The sequence below is a fragment of the Stegodyphus dumicola genome, chromosome 4, assembly GCF_044657685.1.
Source record: "Stegodyphus dumicola isolate Sdum_Otavi_A_Nest chromosome 4, ASM4465768v1".
Classification (NCBI taxonomy): domain Eukaryota; kingdom Metazoa; phylum Arthropoda; class Arachnida; order Araneae; family Eresidae; genus Stegodyphus; species Stegodyphus dumicola.
Window position 1 is genome coordinate 218,903,734 of NC_140771.1, and position 17,063 is coordinate 218,920,796.

Consider the following 17,063-nt stretch of genomic DNA (forward strand, 5'->3'; position numbering starts at 1 on the left):
ATGGAAAGGGTCGATGATAATTCAAAACCAGCACTTGAATATTACCTCCCCCATCATGGAGTATATAGACCAGAGAAGTCAAGTACAAAATTAAGAGTTGTGTTTAATGCTAGTGCCCCAAGCTCAAATGGCTTAAGTTTGAATGATTTATTTTTAGCAGAAGCAGTCCAAGAAGATACATTTTATATTCTTGTGAGATTTAGAAAACATCAAGTTGCAGTTATTGTGGATATACAAAAAATGTACCGGCAAATTTTAGTTGATGAATCCCAAAGAGACTTACTTCGAATCTTATGGAAGAGAAACCTTAGCGACTCACCTGTGACATATAGACTCAAAACGGTGACTTATGGTACTAAAAGTGCTCCATTTTTAGCCATTAGATACATAAAGCAAGTTGCATATGACGAAATGCATAAATATCCTGAAACTGCCAAAGCTGTCTTGTCAGACTGTTATGTTGATGATGTCATCTCTGGTTCATCAAACTTAGCAAGGGAATTGAAAAATCAGCTTATACAGCTTTTTCATAGTTGTGGAATGACTTTGCACAAATGGAACTCTAATTCTCCTGAACTGTTGGATAGCCCTTCTACAGGCTCCGAGCTTTCATTCTCCTCCAAAAGTGATAATGTGGTTAAAGCTTTAGGTATTACATGGAATTCTCAGAAGGATGAATTCAGCTTTAAAGTCTCAATCAAGGAGAAATCATCATATATTAAAAGAGACATTTTATCGACAATTGCCAGACTTTATGATCCTTTAGGACTGATTGGTCCGGTAATCACCAAAGCCAAGATATTTTTACAGAAATTATGGGTTCAAATTGCAATACTTCTTTTTGTTCGAAACCAAAATCATCACTTTTTCCACTGACAAACGGACTTTAATTTCGTTATTTGAGCTTTAATACCGCCACGTTACTAGCCAGCGAATCTCGTGTGGCTCCATTGAAAACTTTATCTATTCCAAGATTGGAACTTTGTGCATGTTTGTTATTGGCTCATCTGTTTTGAAAGCTAGCAGCTCATTGAAGATGCATTTAGATGACATCATTCTGTGCACTGATTCAACGATAGCACTGTCATGGTTGAAGACTTCTCCTCAACTTTTGAAGACCTTTGTTGCAAATAGAGTCGCCAAAATCCAAAGACTAGTAGAGACGCGACACTGGAAGCACGTATCATCAGCAAATAATCCGGCAGATCTGATTTCTCGTGGTGCTTATCCTCATGAACTTGTGACATCTTCCTTTTGGTGGAATGGTCCTGAACAGAACGAACTTAGTGATGCTTCTTTATTTGAACTTGACAAGACTCTCATAGATTCTCCTGCTTATCAGGATGAACTTAAAAAACCTTTAGACGTTAATTTAAACTTGTTTTGGAATACCTTTTTTGAATTAACAAATAATTATGTTAAACTAATTAGAATTTTAAGTCTTATTTTCAGGTTTCTGTCCAATCTGAAAGGTCCAGTGAAGAAAACAGGCCCCATTCATTAGTAGTACTGAATTTCAAGATGCGGAAATGCACTTGATAAAAATGGTTCAGGTAATAGAATTTGCCGATGAGATTAAATCACTTCAAGATCAGAGAGTAATCAAAAGTCAGGTAAAAACTTTAAATCCATTTTTAGATGGAAAAGATATAATACATGTGGGCAGTCACTTAACTCATGCCACAATTAATTATGATTCTAAACATCAAATTTTATTGCCAAAAAATCATAACCTTTACCAAGCTAATATTTATTCATTATCATTTGAAAAATTTTCATGCTGACCCTCATTGTTACATTTTGTTAGGGAAAGGTTTTGGCCCATTGGTGGCAAGGACTTAGCAAGAAAAACAGTTCATGAATGCTTAATTTGTTTTCATCATAAACCTATCATTTCAGACCAATTAATGGCCGATTTACCTCCTGAACAGTAAATCCAAATCTAACCTTTCATAACACAGGGATAGATTTTGCAGGTCCTTTTCTAATCAAATATAGAAATCAAAGGAAAGGTAGTTTACATAAAGTTTATATAGCAATCTTTGTTTGCTTAGTTACAAAAGCGATTCATTTAGAAATAGTATTTGACTTAACATCTGAAGCCTTTATCGCATGTTTAAAAGGTTTTTTTTTCGCGTAGAGGTAAAAGCTCATGTCTGTTTAGTGACAATGCAACTAATTTTGTAGGAGCTCACAAAGAGTTAAAGAAACTTGCTTCTTTAGTTATTGTCCCTGATGAAGTTTTGGGTAAGTATTTGGCATCTGAAAATATCTCTTGGAAATTTATTCCTCCTCGTGCCCCAAATTTTGGTGGAATTTGGGAGGCCAGAATCAAATCTTTCAAATTTCATCTTAAAAGAACTATTTCCGACGCTAAACTAACCTATGAAGAATTTTTAAGCATAATTGATCAAATTGAAAGAATACTAAATTCGAGACCTCTTTCTCCTTTATCGTCTGAACCTTCAGATTACGAACCCTTGACGCCAGGTCACTTTTTAATTGGTAGACCCATAAACTCAATTGTAGAACTCAAATTTTGGACTTGTCAGAAAGCAGATTGTCAAGATGGCAAAAATTAACTAAAATGATACAGATTATATGGAAACGATGGATAACGGACTATCTTAATCACTTGCAACAACGAAAGAAATGGTATTTTTCAAAGGACAATATAAAGAAAAAATACAATGGTTATTATTAAAGATGATCAGTTACCTCCATTTAAATGGTTACTAGGAAGAATTGATCAGACAATTCCGGGTAAAGATGGTAAGATACGAGTAGCAGTCATTAACACAAAGTTTGGTCCAATTAAAAGGCCAATATCAAAAATTTGTTTATTGCCTATTGAGGATAACTTCAAGGATTAAGTTTCATTGTTAATAAAATACATTTTTCTTTATTATATTTTGGTAATTTTAATGAAAAACTGTGAATGTTTTTACTGTTTGAAATGTTGATATATATAATTATTGAAAAAATTTGCAAACGTTCAAACTTTATGGAATTTTCTGAATTGTTTATTTCATTCTGTAAATGATTTACTAACTTTAAGACTTTATTATTGCTTAAAAAATGAATAGCTGAATTGTTAGCATTTGATATTGAATTGTATGCTTAGATTTAGTTTGCATATCATAGATATTGCCATGTGGGGCGGTATGTTGCCTCCTACATGGCAATAAAAGTTATCTTTTCTGTGCAACTTCAAAGTTATGTACAGCACATTGTTTCTGCGCAATTTGTTAGTTAAGATTCGAACTCCTAGCGTAGCATACATGTTTTGATCCTGTATGGTCGGGAATTTATCATTTTCGATTTAGATTTTTAGTTATGTTACAGTCCACAAAATAAAATTGTTTGTTGTTGTTGTTGTAAAGTTGTCGTTAGTCTACAGTCTAACCAGCGGTCTCAAAACAAATACCTTTGATTATTTGAAATCAATTTCAAAAGAAACAGTACAAGTATGCAGTGTTGCCAAATTGAGAAATTTTTCAAAATTTCCTACTTTTGACAAACTTTGCTACTAAATTTAATGTCTATGCGATTTTGAGAAATTTCAGCCACTCCATCATTTCCTTGTGCTACTTTAAAATTTTTTATTATGTCACAAAATGCATACATATTAAAACAACATATCTATGAAAATTTATTTATAATAAAAAGTAATAATTTATTTAGGCTTAAATAAAAACTGACAACTTGCAAATATTGAGCATGATTATATTTGTACTCAGTTTTCAGTATTAGTTGCTGCTATTTTTAGTGTTTGATTGATTGCTTTGTTTAGTATTTTGGTGATTTGTGGGTAGGCTTGCAAAACTTAAGTCAGAATATAGCTGTAAATATAATATAGCTGTAAGTATAATAATAGGAATTTCTTATCTTCAACTTTTTTAGAGAATTGTGGGACTTAAATGATCAGGAAACCTCTGCTGAGTAGATCTTCAAAAATTTCCTTTACAGCATAGGCAAAATTCTCAATCTCTCCTCAAAAAAGCATAAAATGTGCATTTGAAAAGTGGAAGCACAAATCAATTTTAATTGAAACTTTCTATTTGTTGCCCATCATGCATCCATACATTTCACTGACCATGTACAAGATTTAAAAGGAAAATAATTTCACTTGGACTGCTTAAAGAACAAGTAACTGGAATTACCAAGTAACCATTTTTTTGACAATCAATGAGTCTACAGATATGTACAGTCAAAAGTCTTTAACCCAGACTTGTTGGGACTTCGGCGATTCCGTATTATCGGTTTTTCCGGATTATAGATCATCAATTTAAATCTGGTAAGATGGCATGCAGAAATTATAAAACTAAAAATATGAAACCGTAATTTATGAAATAAAGAGCAATTATGATCTAAAGGGTATCAAAAAAAAAAAAAAAAAAAAAAAAAAGCTTTATATTAATTTGTTTACTTTATTAAACATTTCTTTCAACGCGCGCATGCGTAAAGCATACATTACGCATAGTCGAAATTAGAAAACTGCAACCAAAAAACTATTTGATGTGTAATTGTGATATTTATAATGACGAGGAATTTGATTTAAATCATATCAATGACGGAGTACATCGAGATGAAGTACTACATTTAGTAAGGAATTATAAGCCAAATAAAATAAAAACATCTGCCCTGAAGATAAGCATAGTGCTGACAGATCAACTTCCAGTTCATTGTGTGTGTGAATAAAATAAAAACACCTGCTCTGAAGATAAGGATAGTGCTGACAGATCAACTTCCAGTTCACAGACTGGCAAATTAAAACAGAAAAAATCCTTGAATTCATGAAAGAAATTTACGAAAAGATTCCTCAATTCACTCCTGACGGTAAACTAGAAAGGATAAAATTCTTATCGAAACTTTGCAAAATGATCCTAAATATGTCCTGAAGTTAATCGCTATCCATAACATTAAAATGAAATTCTAAAGAGAACTTGACGAATACAAGGAAAGAGAAACAGTAGCTCCCAAATACATAAAGGAATTGCTTATCGAAGAATGGAAAACCCCAACAAAAACTTGCAAACCCACAATTAACCTAGCAAATAAAGTTAAAATAACAGAAGAAAATAAATTTACCCCACTAAGCACAGCAATGGACACTACTGAAAAAATTCTTCGGGAAAAAATTCCCATATTGTAATAACAGAAACTAACCCCAACTGACGATCCATTCAGAAAATGAGCCACGAAAAATGCAAAAATAACTTTGAAGCCAAAATGAAGAACCGAGCAATATATTTAAGAACTACCACACAAGAAGATTTTCAAAACTTAATACAGGCCTTTACAGGAACAGAATCACAATTTCATACCTTCCCAATAAACAATGAATCTACAATTAAAGTTATTCTCAAGGATATGCCCAGTACTATCAAAGAAACAGAAATTTTTGAAGATCTACTCAGCAGATGTTTCCTGATCATTTAAGTCCCACAATTCTCTAAAAAAGTTGAAGATAAGAAATTCCTATTGCCCATCTACTTCATATAATTACACAGAAACACAGCTGGATAACAAATTCATCACCTGAATAACATTTTTGATTTCAACATTAAAATCGAGAAGTACACTCCACACAAACGTCCTGTGCAGTGTTTTAACTGCCAGGAGTTCAGCTAGTCACAGACAAGCTGCTTTAAAACATTTGCTGTTGCAAATGTTCAGGGAATCACAGGAGCAATACTTGCCAATTGAAAGAAAATGAAAAGCCTAAATGTATTTTTTGTCCTAAAGAACACGTATCTTCCTATCGTGGATGTGAAGTTTACAAAAGAAGATTTGAAAATAAACTGCCGGAAAAGAAAGTAAACCCCCTCCACCTAAACCAGAAGATTTCCCAATATTTTATAATAATCCAGATTCACAACCGTCAAGCTCATCCAACTTAAATTTTAGCGCTGCAGTTCAACAGAAAAATATCCCTAAAAGCATTTCAAAAGCCTCAAGTTCTTCGAGATCTCAAAGTTTTTAAATTCATTCAGAATATAACAGGAATCGCTCATCGAACTAAAAACACCAACAGCACCACAGAGAAAATGATGCTAGCATTTCGAATGTGGAGCTAAGTTCAAATTTTCAGAAAATAATTAAACTTCCTGAAAGCTAGAAGTTATTCAGATTATGCCATAACTCAAGACTTATTCATTTTATTCTCGTATCTCACCAAACTACAGTATCTGCCCATAGATGGAGACACATTTGCTAACCAACTAAGCCTAAATCAAAATTTCAGGACTACCACAGATTTCCCTTAATAGATGGCAAAATAAATAAGGTGTATTAGATACATTTAATAAAATTATTATATACATTATTGCAATAATTTATTATATGCATTAAATTATTATTACATATATAAATTGATTATATTATTCATTGTATTATATGTACACAGCATCCAGGTTTGCCAATTTCACCTCAGGCAAAGATTTCCGGTTTCGGATTCGGTGTTAGAATGACTGTTGCTATTAAATTTCAACAGCTTTTCTTTATTTTTTCATATATCATACACAATGGTGTCACAATTCCATACGATTCTGCTATAATCCGAGGATACCGTCAATGCAACGTGTTTACGTTTTTCAATGTTGCAAGCAGTAAAATCATGAGTGCGTTTCTTATCTGTCATTGGATTAAAAAGGGCTGAAATTTAAAATATTCTTAATTTATCCACAAAATATCCAGATAAAAAAAAAGGCAGCACTAAATAATCTTGTGAAATAACAAAACTCGGAAAATACAACGTGAATTGTGAACTTGAAAGAAGAGTTGAGTGAATCATCTGCTTTTTTACCTCGATGCAGATTAGAGGGGAAAAAACTTAGATTATGATGTCAATAATTTGGTATTTTCGTGATGACTCATTATTATTGATTAATAATGAGCGGTAATTATGACGCCATTATTCGGTAAGTATTTTTTCTTCGATATTTCATATTCAATGTTGCGGTTTCTGGAACATATAAACTGAATGTTTATAGTTTGATTTCAGGTCGGCAGATTTTCGGTATTTGACTGTATTCTGATTAAGCAGTTTTACTTTTATTTGAATTACAGAGCTAAAAAACTCAAATTTTATTTATTTTTTATATGTATGCTTTTTATATTGCTGATGATTAAAGGTAATATATGAATATTTTTAAGAATTAAAAAAAATTAATCAGAGAATGATTAAGCATAACTTCAGTAACTGCTGACTTCAAATGAAAAAATGAAATTAATTAAATCATGTTTCCATGAAATCAACACTTAGTGTGTAATAGTGCAGCAATATGAAAAAAGGACTATTAAATAAGATAGTGTGTGTATGTGTGTGGGGGGGAAAGACGGCAAGATTTGATTATTCAATTTTATTGGCTTTCAAAATGTTAGCTGATTATTATTAAAATATTTATAATTTTCAGGATCATGTTGGAATATTCCTGTTTACTATCTGTAATGACATTAATCCAAAAATTTGGTTATCATTTAATGATAAAAATATATAATTTAACAAGATAACATGAAACACGATCAATTGAAACTGATAGTGAATTGCAACACCTCTCATTTTGCATATTCAATCTTGTTTTTAAACTTCTGCATTATAGATGCAGTGTTGAAATTTTAGTTGTATAATTTACTAAATTACTAAAAATTTTCAATTGTATGCATTTTTTAAAGTTCTGAAATTAAAACTGGTGTGTTTTTCTTGCATATTTTAATATCTGATACAGTTTATATTTTCTCGATAAGTCAAAAGCAATTTTCTCATTTTCTAATTAACAGTTATGAAATTATTAATTAATAAACATATACATTTTATAATAGCAAAGTAAAATACCAAAATGATTTACCTTTTCTAATGCTAATAAATGACCACTTTCATCTTTTGAATCATGAAGAAAACTGTTCTCAGGAGATTTTGCAGCTGGAAAGAGGCAGGAAAAAAATGTTCTAATACCTTTATTGACAGAATTTGTAAAACAGAAAGGAAAGGAGAAAGGGGAAGTATCAAGTACATGAAGGACAATAAAGTAAATCTTCCCAATAAAAATTGGGAAGTATCAGAAATGTTATTTGGAATGGAACTGCTATTAATTTAGAAGTCAAACAACAAAATCAGTGTTATATTTGCAAATTTTCATAGGATTAGTTTTGATGGTTTTACCAAATCATCATCTTCAGCTGCCAAAGAGCAAATGGGCAAAAGTAGCAAATTGGGTTCATGGTAAAACCATTTGGTAAAAACATCAAAATTAGTCCTATGAAAATTTGCAAATATAACAGTGATTTTTGTTGTTTGACTTCTAAATTAATACTTGTTTGGCGTATTATTTTATCTTAATCAACTGCTACTCGAAGATTATAAATTTAAAACAAGTGATTTCATTAAAAATACTACAATTATGTATTTATAGCTATAATTACCATATTTGATGGCATATAAGACGCACCCTTATTTAGAAGGCCAAACACAAGGGAAAAAATTTCAATAGTCCGCGCGAGAACGTAGTACCACAATAACTTAAAATGTGGTTTCTTTCAGTTCTCACATTTCGTAAAAGCCAAATAAACAATCATTGAATGCAATTACCAAACATATTTTTAGGAAAATTAACAAATGGCAAGCTATTTTGAACATGATATGTAAATTTCAATAATGAATATATGAATGAATGGCAAGCAATCAAACATAATACAAAATAAAGCAGAAACAACAAAAAACACAGATTCAAGGAAAACGTTGCCTATCATGAAATTAGACTTTCAAAACCATAAAAATCCTTTTCACTATCATCATCATCCAAAACGAGTATCACCTTCTTCGAATAATGGGTCGTCTTCTGTTCCGTCAAGAGCATTACTGATTCCGCACTTCTTAAAGGACTTAACAATTACTTCAGCCTTTACGTCCTCCCAAGACCTTTTTACTCAATCCCATACTTGTGAAATAGAGGGCCGCTTCATTCTACCTGAGGGTATGAGGGCATGATGTGGCTCTCCTATCCACTTGTTCCATTGTTCTCGCACTTTTTCCTTAAATGGCTCATTCACCGATACATCTAAAGGCTGCAATTGGCTAGTCAGTCCACCAGGAATGACAGCTATCTGGGTTTTTAATTCTCTCGCTTTATTCTTTATGGTTTCAGTTCTATGGGTGCTAAACTGATCCAAAACTGAAAAAGAGGGTTTTCTTAAGAGTCCTCCAGGTCGCCTCGCCCATACGTTCTGTAACCACAGTTTCATTCCAGCTCCGTCCATTCAGCCTTTCAGATGAACATGAACAATTACACCTGTTGGAAGTTTTTCTTTTGAATAGGAAAAACGGTGGTAGTTTTGTGCCATCAGCACAACATGTTAGAACTACCGTATATTGGGTTTTTCATGACCTGTGGTTTTTATGGTTATTGATTTGGACCCTTTAATACTCACAGTCTTGTTGGATGGTACATCAAATGTGAGTGGAATTTCATCCATATTTCCTATTTGACCGAGCTCAAAAGAAGTTTTCTTGCGTGCTGCATTTATGACAAACCTATGAAATGCTAGTACTTTTTTCTTCATAATCTGCTGGCATTTTCTGTGCAATAGTTTTTGTGTGCATTGATAAGCCTTGCCTTTTCATGAACCTGTAGCACCAGCTCTCAGACCCTGATAAGTTCTGATTCCCATGTTTTTCTGCAAATCCTTTGGCCTCATTGATTATCATTTTGGTTGAAACACTTATCCCAGATTTCCTCTTATCTATCACCCACATTTTTACAGCATTTTCAAGTTCAGGCCAAGATGGAGCTGAGCATCCAAGGTTTTGTTTTTTTGTTTTTTAGCAGTCTTCACTTCATCTTCCTGCAGTCGCCAAGTGTGTATAATTTTTTCGGTAGGTTGTGGACCCAAATGCCTTGCTTCTGCTCTGTTTCCATGCACTTTGGCATAGTTTAACACTCCTAGTTTATACTGAATTGTATAGCTTAATCTCTTATTTCCTGTAGTCATATTTTCCAGAGCATTTTTTTTTAAACAAATAGTTTTAAGCACCGATACCGACACGTTTATACAGAGTAGCACCGATACCGACACGTGTGTCAGCTTCAGTCAAAGGAAGTCTATGTAAAGAAGGAAAGGCTCTATAGACGTAATGTGACTGTCGAACCTGTTCGAACTTCGACATCAGCTTCGAACTTTGGTGCTTTTTGGCGGCAGATATGTCACGCATGCGCAAAATAATTATGGAAGATGTAGAAAAAGTTATGTGTGTCTAGAACTTTATCCAGGCTAAAAATAGCATTCAGTATTGAAAGTTAACCTGTGTCCTTCACGTATAAGACGCAGGTAATTTTTTTTAGACCAAATTTAGGAAAAAATGTGCGTCTTATATGCCGTCAAATACGGTAATTATTATGATAAGCATTAAATTCACTTTAAACTTAAGATTAAACATATTTGCATATCATGTACAATGTGGGAAAAAAAAAAAAAAAAAGGGGGGGGGGGTGCAGTTCTATGCTCTCGTTTCATTGAGCCGATTGACGAAATTCAACTTGTGTTTTTCATGCCTTAAGCGCGACTTGAATATGTTGTAGTAAATTTATATATAGCATTATTCTAACATGGGTATTTTTGACACAAATATCAGACTTTTTCTGAAACGAGATGCCAGTTTTTTTTCCATATTTTAATTCTACGTCTCAAATTATGCCAAACTGTCAAGTTTTGCAAGCATTGCTTAAGTAGTTTTTAAAAAATTACTTCTCAAAATGTTAGCTCCTCAATGTTAATTGAATTTGATATATATTTACCAATATCTCTTTTTTTGTTTTATTAAATTTACTTGATTCTGTCTTTCAGAATTCAAAATTTAGTTTTAATCCAAATATAATTCGCACATTTTTTATGATTTATTTTTAAAATTTGAATTTAAAAATATTTTTTATAAATTTTTTGAAATTTTGAAAAGGAAAGGAAATACATTGCTATAAATTAAGAAGTTCTCCAAGTGAATTATTCTTGGCACAAACTGAAAAAAATGTACCAAGGTAAATTTTTTAATTTCTCCTTAAATTTCACACCAAATTTTACAAAATTTTATATTTAGGCATAATTTGAGTACTAGAATCAAAATATGGAAAAAACATGGCATGTCATTTCAGAAAAAAGTCCGATTTTGTGTCAAAATATCTACATTAGATCAATCTTATATATAAATCTAATATATATCCCAAGTCGTGCTTTTGAGACATGAAAAACGCAATTTGAATTTCGTCAATCGGCTCAGTAGAATGGGAGATATAGAACTGTCCTATATTTTTTTCACAGTGTACATTAAACATCTCCAGTAAAAAATTTGCATTTTTGTTTGGAAATATTTAATTTATATTAAGATTTAAGAAAATCACTTGGGAAAGGAGGATGCATTTCACTAAGATGCTATAATTTAGCTGTAATGCTAAATAAATTAAAACATGAGTAAGATCAATTTGATTATTCTGTACTTCAAAGCTTTTTATGAAGAGACAATAATGTTTGCCAAAGATAGTAACAATGCTAGTTATATAAACAAATCAATGCATTTCAAAAACTGGGGGCATTTGATTTAAAAGATTATTTAAAACTTCAGAATTCGTATCAACATTTACTTGATCACAGAAGATTTAAAATCAGTGTATAAATGCATGATGAATAAAGCAACAATGCTTCTCAATACTTTTCTCCTTTAAATCTCTAAAAACAAATTTTGAATGGGTGATAAAATGTGAATTTTACATAAACATTTCACATAAATTTTCACCTTAAAATTATTAACCAGGTGCAAAACAATTACATTGCATTAACATTAAAAAAATTGTGTGGCTAGCACATAATCTCCTTCCAATTCTGTTTTAAATAGCAGCCAGCTTTAAGTAAAGTATCACTTCCCAGTTGATCATTTGTTACCAAAATTTATTTTATTTGCTGTTTCAATCAATAGAAAGGTTTGAAATGCAAAATTTTGGATTATTTTTATTAAATACGATTGGTCATGGGTAAAAAATAGTTTTTATAAATTTATACCATCATAATCAAATGTTTGCCTCTTTATTTTATTTATTAAAATTGTATTTTATTGTATAGTTGACTAATGTATAATTTAAATATGTTTTCAAGAAAACTAGCTGTTTATGATATATTTAAAACAAATAATTTCAAATGAATACCATCATTTAATTTATGTTATTTCTATAGCATCAATAAAGCTAAATTCATTTGTATCTGAATGTATATCCTCATGATATTTAGGTATCAGTAAACAATGCTCGTCCAACTGCAACAACATGTTTAGTTGATTGCTGGAAGCTGTCCAGCACCACTTCCGGTTGTCCATTAAAAACTTATGGGCTTCAAAAAAGGTACCACTTCCGACTGTCTAGTTTTACCAAAAATCTAATAAACTCTTAATATGAACATAGAAAGATGAAATATGGAAAATGGATATCTTTGAAAATTTGATATAAGAGTTATCATGGATGAAAAAATTATCACACACACACAAACATCAACTTAAAAATACACTACCCAGCACTGAAAATGCCCAGAAAGTGATGAAGATTAGCAAACAGAGATGGACAGCAACGGACAATAAGTGATCTTTATTTCTAAATGATGTGCATAATACACAGTAAGAACCGCATTGGCTCAATAGGTTGTAGGACTACACTGTACAGCAATACACAAAGCAACACATCTAGATACAGAGCCAATGAGACTATGGATGGTGTCCTGACGAATGGCTCTCTATCCCCTGTCAACCATTTGCTACAGTTCGTCTTCTGAAAGTGGCAATGCCAGGGTTTTTGCAAATGGCATCCAATCGCATTCCAAATGTATTCAACTGATGAGAGATCAGGAGAGAATCATGGACAGAGAAGCATCTGTACACCCAGCACAGCACATTGGCTGATAAGAGCAACCTGTGGTTGCGCATGTGGAGGGCACTGGAACTCCTTGAAGACAGGGCAGTGTCACTGGCTGCAGCACAACATCTATTTATCATTGGGCCATCATAGTGCCCTGAATACGAACTAGAAGTGACCTGGAATTGTATGCAAAAGCTTCCCAAACCATGATGCCGCATTGTCACACAGTGGGGTATTCTGCAGTTGCTGCCAGACTGGACCTGTCTCCACATCGATACTACACTCATACATGGTAGTTATTGGAGAATAGAAGTGTGATTCATCTAAGAACATGCATCTGTGGCATTCCATCATCCACATCCCTTGAACCCTGCACCATTGCAGATGTTAGCGCCTATACTGTGGCTTCAATGGCAGTCTTTTTAATGGCTGCCACAAGGGCAGGCCACTAGCAACCAATTGATGACAAATGGTTCTGGTCAATATGGGAACATCCAGGGTAACTTGAACATGCTGCAGAATGGAGGTAGAAATGTCTTGCGGGTGAGCCACTGCTTGTCAGCGGATGCATCGATCCATGCGTGCTGACATTCAGTCTGACTGCACTGGCATCCCTTGAACTTGCAACATTTCCTTGTTCCAACCATCATCGCCACAGCTGGTACACTGTGGACAGTGCCTGCCCTTCTCAGTCCCCTCATTTAATAGTCTATTTACGGGAACTGCCTCCGCTGATGACAGCGTGTATGATTCTCTGCTATCACACACGCCCTCAGAGACAAGAACAAATTTTCTGCGATGATTTCCCTAGCAGAAATTACAATATGAAAATCGAACATTCTGCAGGTTCTTTCCATTATATTTTCTTTACTGTGCTAGACAGCTGCACATTTCACATCATTTGCAAAATTCGGTGATGTGCATCTACCGTGAAATTTGCATAATTTTTAGTTGTTGTTGGTGTTGCATTTTCTGAAACTGAACATTCTGCTGGTGCCTTTCATTGCGTTTTACATTATTCACAAAACTCGGTGATGTTCATCTACTTTAAAATTTGCATAATTTTCGGGCCACACATTCTTGGTGTTGCATTTTCAATGTCGAGTAGTGTATTAAAATACTGTTGTGAGGCCCCTAAATCATGCTAATTCCCTGAAAACTTAATGAATTTTTGGGAGGTTGGTGGGAGAAAAAAATAATAAAGGAAAAATAGTTCTCTCTTAACCTCTCAAAAGCATGGCATTTGGGATGCACTTGGTAATAGCTGTATTTAAACAGAATTCATTTCCTAAATTTGTATATTGAGTTATTTTAGTCTTTATTTAAAATTGTACAAAATGTAATGATAATAATGACAATACCACATGCAGAATCTGTAGAACATGATGAAGACATTTCCAAGTAACTTCCTTCAGTTCGAGAAGTTTCATCAGAGTTTGAAGAAGCTCCAAGTTTCTTTACTACAGCTGCTGTAATGCAATTAAAACACTAAATCAAAAAAAAAAAAAAAAAAAATAGTATTAACAACTAGGGAAAACTGTTTCTCTTCCATCAAAGCCATTGCTCAGTGTTCAATTTAAAGCCATTATCACTCCGTTTTTTGAGGGGGAGGGAGGGGATGCATTTACCTGGCACCAAGTGTCACTTATTTGGTTTGTCTTCTTTCTTAGTAATAACTACCTTTACCAATCACTTGGGAAGCTATATTTTACTGTTTGAAATTTGGAATATTTCACAGTAAATCATTCTTATCCTTTTGTTGATCCAGATAAATATTACATGGAATCTGTTGAGTGCTTACAAAATAGAGTAATGTGGCAAAACAAATGCTAAAGAGACACTGCTTTTATTTAATTTAATTTAGACTCTTTTTTAATTGGTTCAAATAGCATTGCATACATTCCAAAGAAGAAATGTTTCTGCTAAAGCCATAATTTTATGCCTACTGCTTAGCTTTATATGATAATGGTTTTATCTGTAATAATGGTTCATTAATTATATTTCTTTTAAATTTTGCATATTTTCTTTAGCATTTTGAAGCAATAAATAAAAATATCTCTTTTCAGGAATGAAACAGATGGAAATAATAATAATAATAATGACATAGAATTTAATAAAAGAGGGAGAAAAACCTTAGTAAAAGTTTTTTTTTGGGGGGGGGAGGGATCTTCAGGACCAAGTTAAAGGTGTGAAGCAAGAAATAAGTCAAAATGGAGCAACATAATGCCAAAAATGTGTCATATGACTTCACATAAATATCAGAAAATTATCACCATTTCATATACATGTATGTTTTTCTTTTATAGTCTGAATTAATACGAATTTAGTAAATCTTACATTCCCAAACATATTTACAGTCATTACATACTGAATTCGATTAACAAAAAATATGATAAACAGGAATTACTGTGTTAAATTTTTCCAGTTTAAGCAAATAAGTTCTAGAAATTTTTAGAGCAATATTAGTAAATAAACACTTTATATGTTACATGAGAAGAGAAATCTATAGTAATTTAAAAATTTAACTGCTGCAATTTTGGCAAACAATTCAGCAGGAGAATTCTAAGCTCTTTCTGATTTTTTATGTTAAAAATAATTTAGCAGAAAAATACTTAAAAAAGTACAAGGTAAAATTCATTAAACTCCAGAACCTCAGCAACATTTTGCCAATTTGTAAAATTTTATAAAGATGGCTTATTGCAGAATCACAAGGTGAGAAAATACACATATTGTGGTAAAACTGAGCAAATATGCATGTGTATTCACAATACCAATGTTATTTTTAGATTTGTGAGTTTTCAAATGAACAAAGGCTATGCCGCAATTCCTTCATTATTGTCTTAAGAAATATGCTACCTTTTCACAGAAGTATCACAGAAAGATAAGCAATTGTCAGAAAGTGAACACAGAGACACTACTTCATGCTTGCATTACATATAAAACAAACAACAATTACAAGCAATCCTTACCTGATTTTGCTGATGACAGTGATCTCATGTCTATGTATGGTGAAGTTGATACACTACCATCTGATTTATTCATACTCATACAATTAGAAATCAACTGCTTGTTCTCTAAAAAGGTAAATAATAATAATAATAATAATAATAATAATAATAATAATAAGCTCATCCTCATGTAAGAAATGATCCTAACTTAAATACCAAGGTATTTTAAAGCTTAATTAGATAAATATTCCTTCACTAAAATAGCCTCTCTCCAAAAAATTATAATTAAAAAAAAATCTTTTCCTATCCTATCCTGATTGGAAAATTTTTTTGTTATAGTTTTATAATAGAAAATTTTTGCAATTATAAAATTTAATTAATTTTTAACATAAAATTATAATTTTCAAATGCTAAGAAGTTTCTTCCTTAAATTATGCTTTTTGAAGTTTGCATAAATTTAAATTTTTAGCCGTCTCATTTTGTAGTTAATTCAACAGTCTTTCTATTTCTATAAATGATATGTCTGAAATAAATTACATATTTAATTCTCATAAATTATTGGAACTTTATACCAATCGTTGGATTATTGGATCTCTTTTTATAGAAGAAAAATTTTAATTAAGATTTCAATCTAAACCAGCAGTTTCTGAAACTTTATAATTTTAATACTTCCATGTTTTATGCATTTAAATCAAATACGTGATAAATTATATTTAGAGTTGAGGCAATTCTTTTTCTAAATATTTCAGAAAATATTTACCTATAAATTTGCATTTTTAATATGCCATAAATATAAAAATGTTGAATATTACTTATTATTATGTATTTTATGGTGAAAGACATAGCATCTATTAAATTTATATAAATGATAAAGCAAAAAATTATGAACATAACTTCCTTATACGTATTGATTGAATTGTGTCTCATGTAATTAAGAAGAAATAGGATCATAATATAAATTAGTAATTTGTTTAATTCTGGAAAACATAATCAAATTAACATAAAAGGGGAGGGAAAAGTGTTTTAGAATCAATAGTACAAAATACAGTAGAATTCCAGAAATCTGCAAAGCTTGGGACCAGAGGTTGTGCGGATTTTAAGATTTTGCGGATTTCAGGACAGAAAAGATAAATCATAATATTCAGACTAAAAGTGCAAAATAAATAAGGCGTATTAGATACATTTAATTAAATTATTATATTCATTATTGCAATAACTTATTATATGC

The 17,063-nt window shown here is 31.9% G+C and overlaps 1 protein-coding gene across 5 annotated transcripts in view; it reads right to left on the reverse strand.

The window, feature by feature from the left end:
* The window catches only part of LOC118181644 (uncharacterized), an 86,560-nt gene that overhangs the window by 23,217 nt on the left and 46,280 nt on the right, over nt 1–17,063 (reverse strand). For 4 of the 5 annotated variants that reach the window (XM_035350810.2, XM_035350816.2, XM_035350809.2 and 1 more), the window contains 3 exons: nt 15,857–15,961; nt 14,249–14,356; nt 7,851–7,924 (listed from right to left, as the gene is read on the reverse strand). In XM_035350810.2, coding sequence (XP_035206701.1) covers nt 7,851–7,924; nt 14,249–14,356; nt 15,857–15,961 — 287 coding nt within the window. The remainder of the gene's footprint in view (nt 1–7,850; nt 7,925–14,248; nt 14,357–15,856; nt 15,962–17,063) is intronic. The other variant, XM_035350815.2, reaches the window with a different exon arrangement.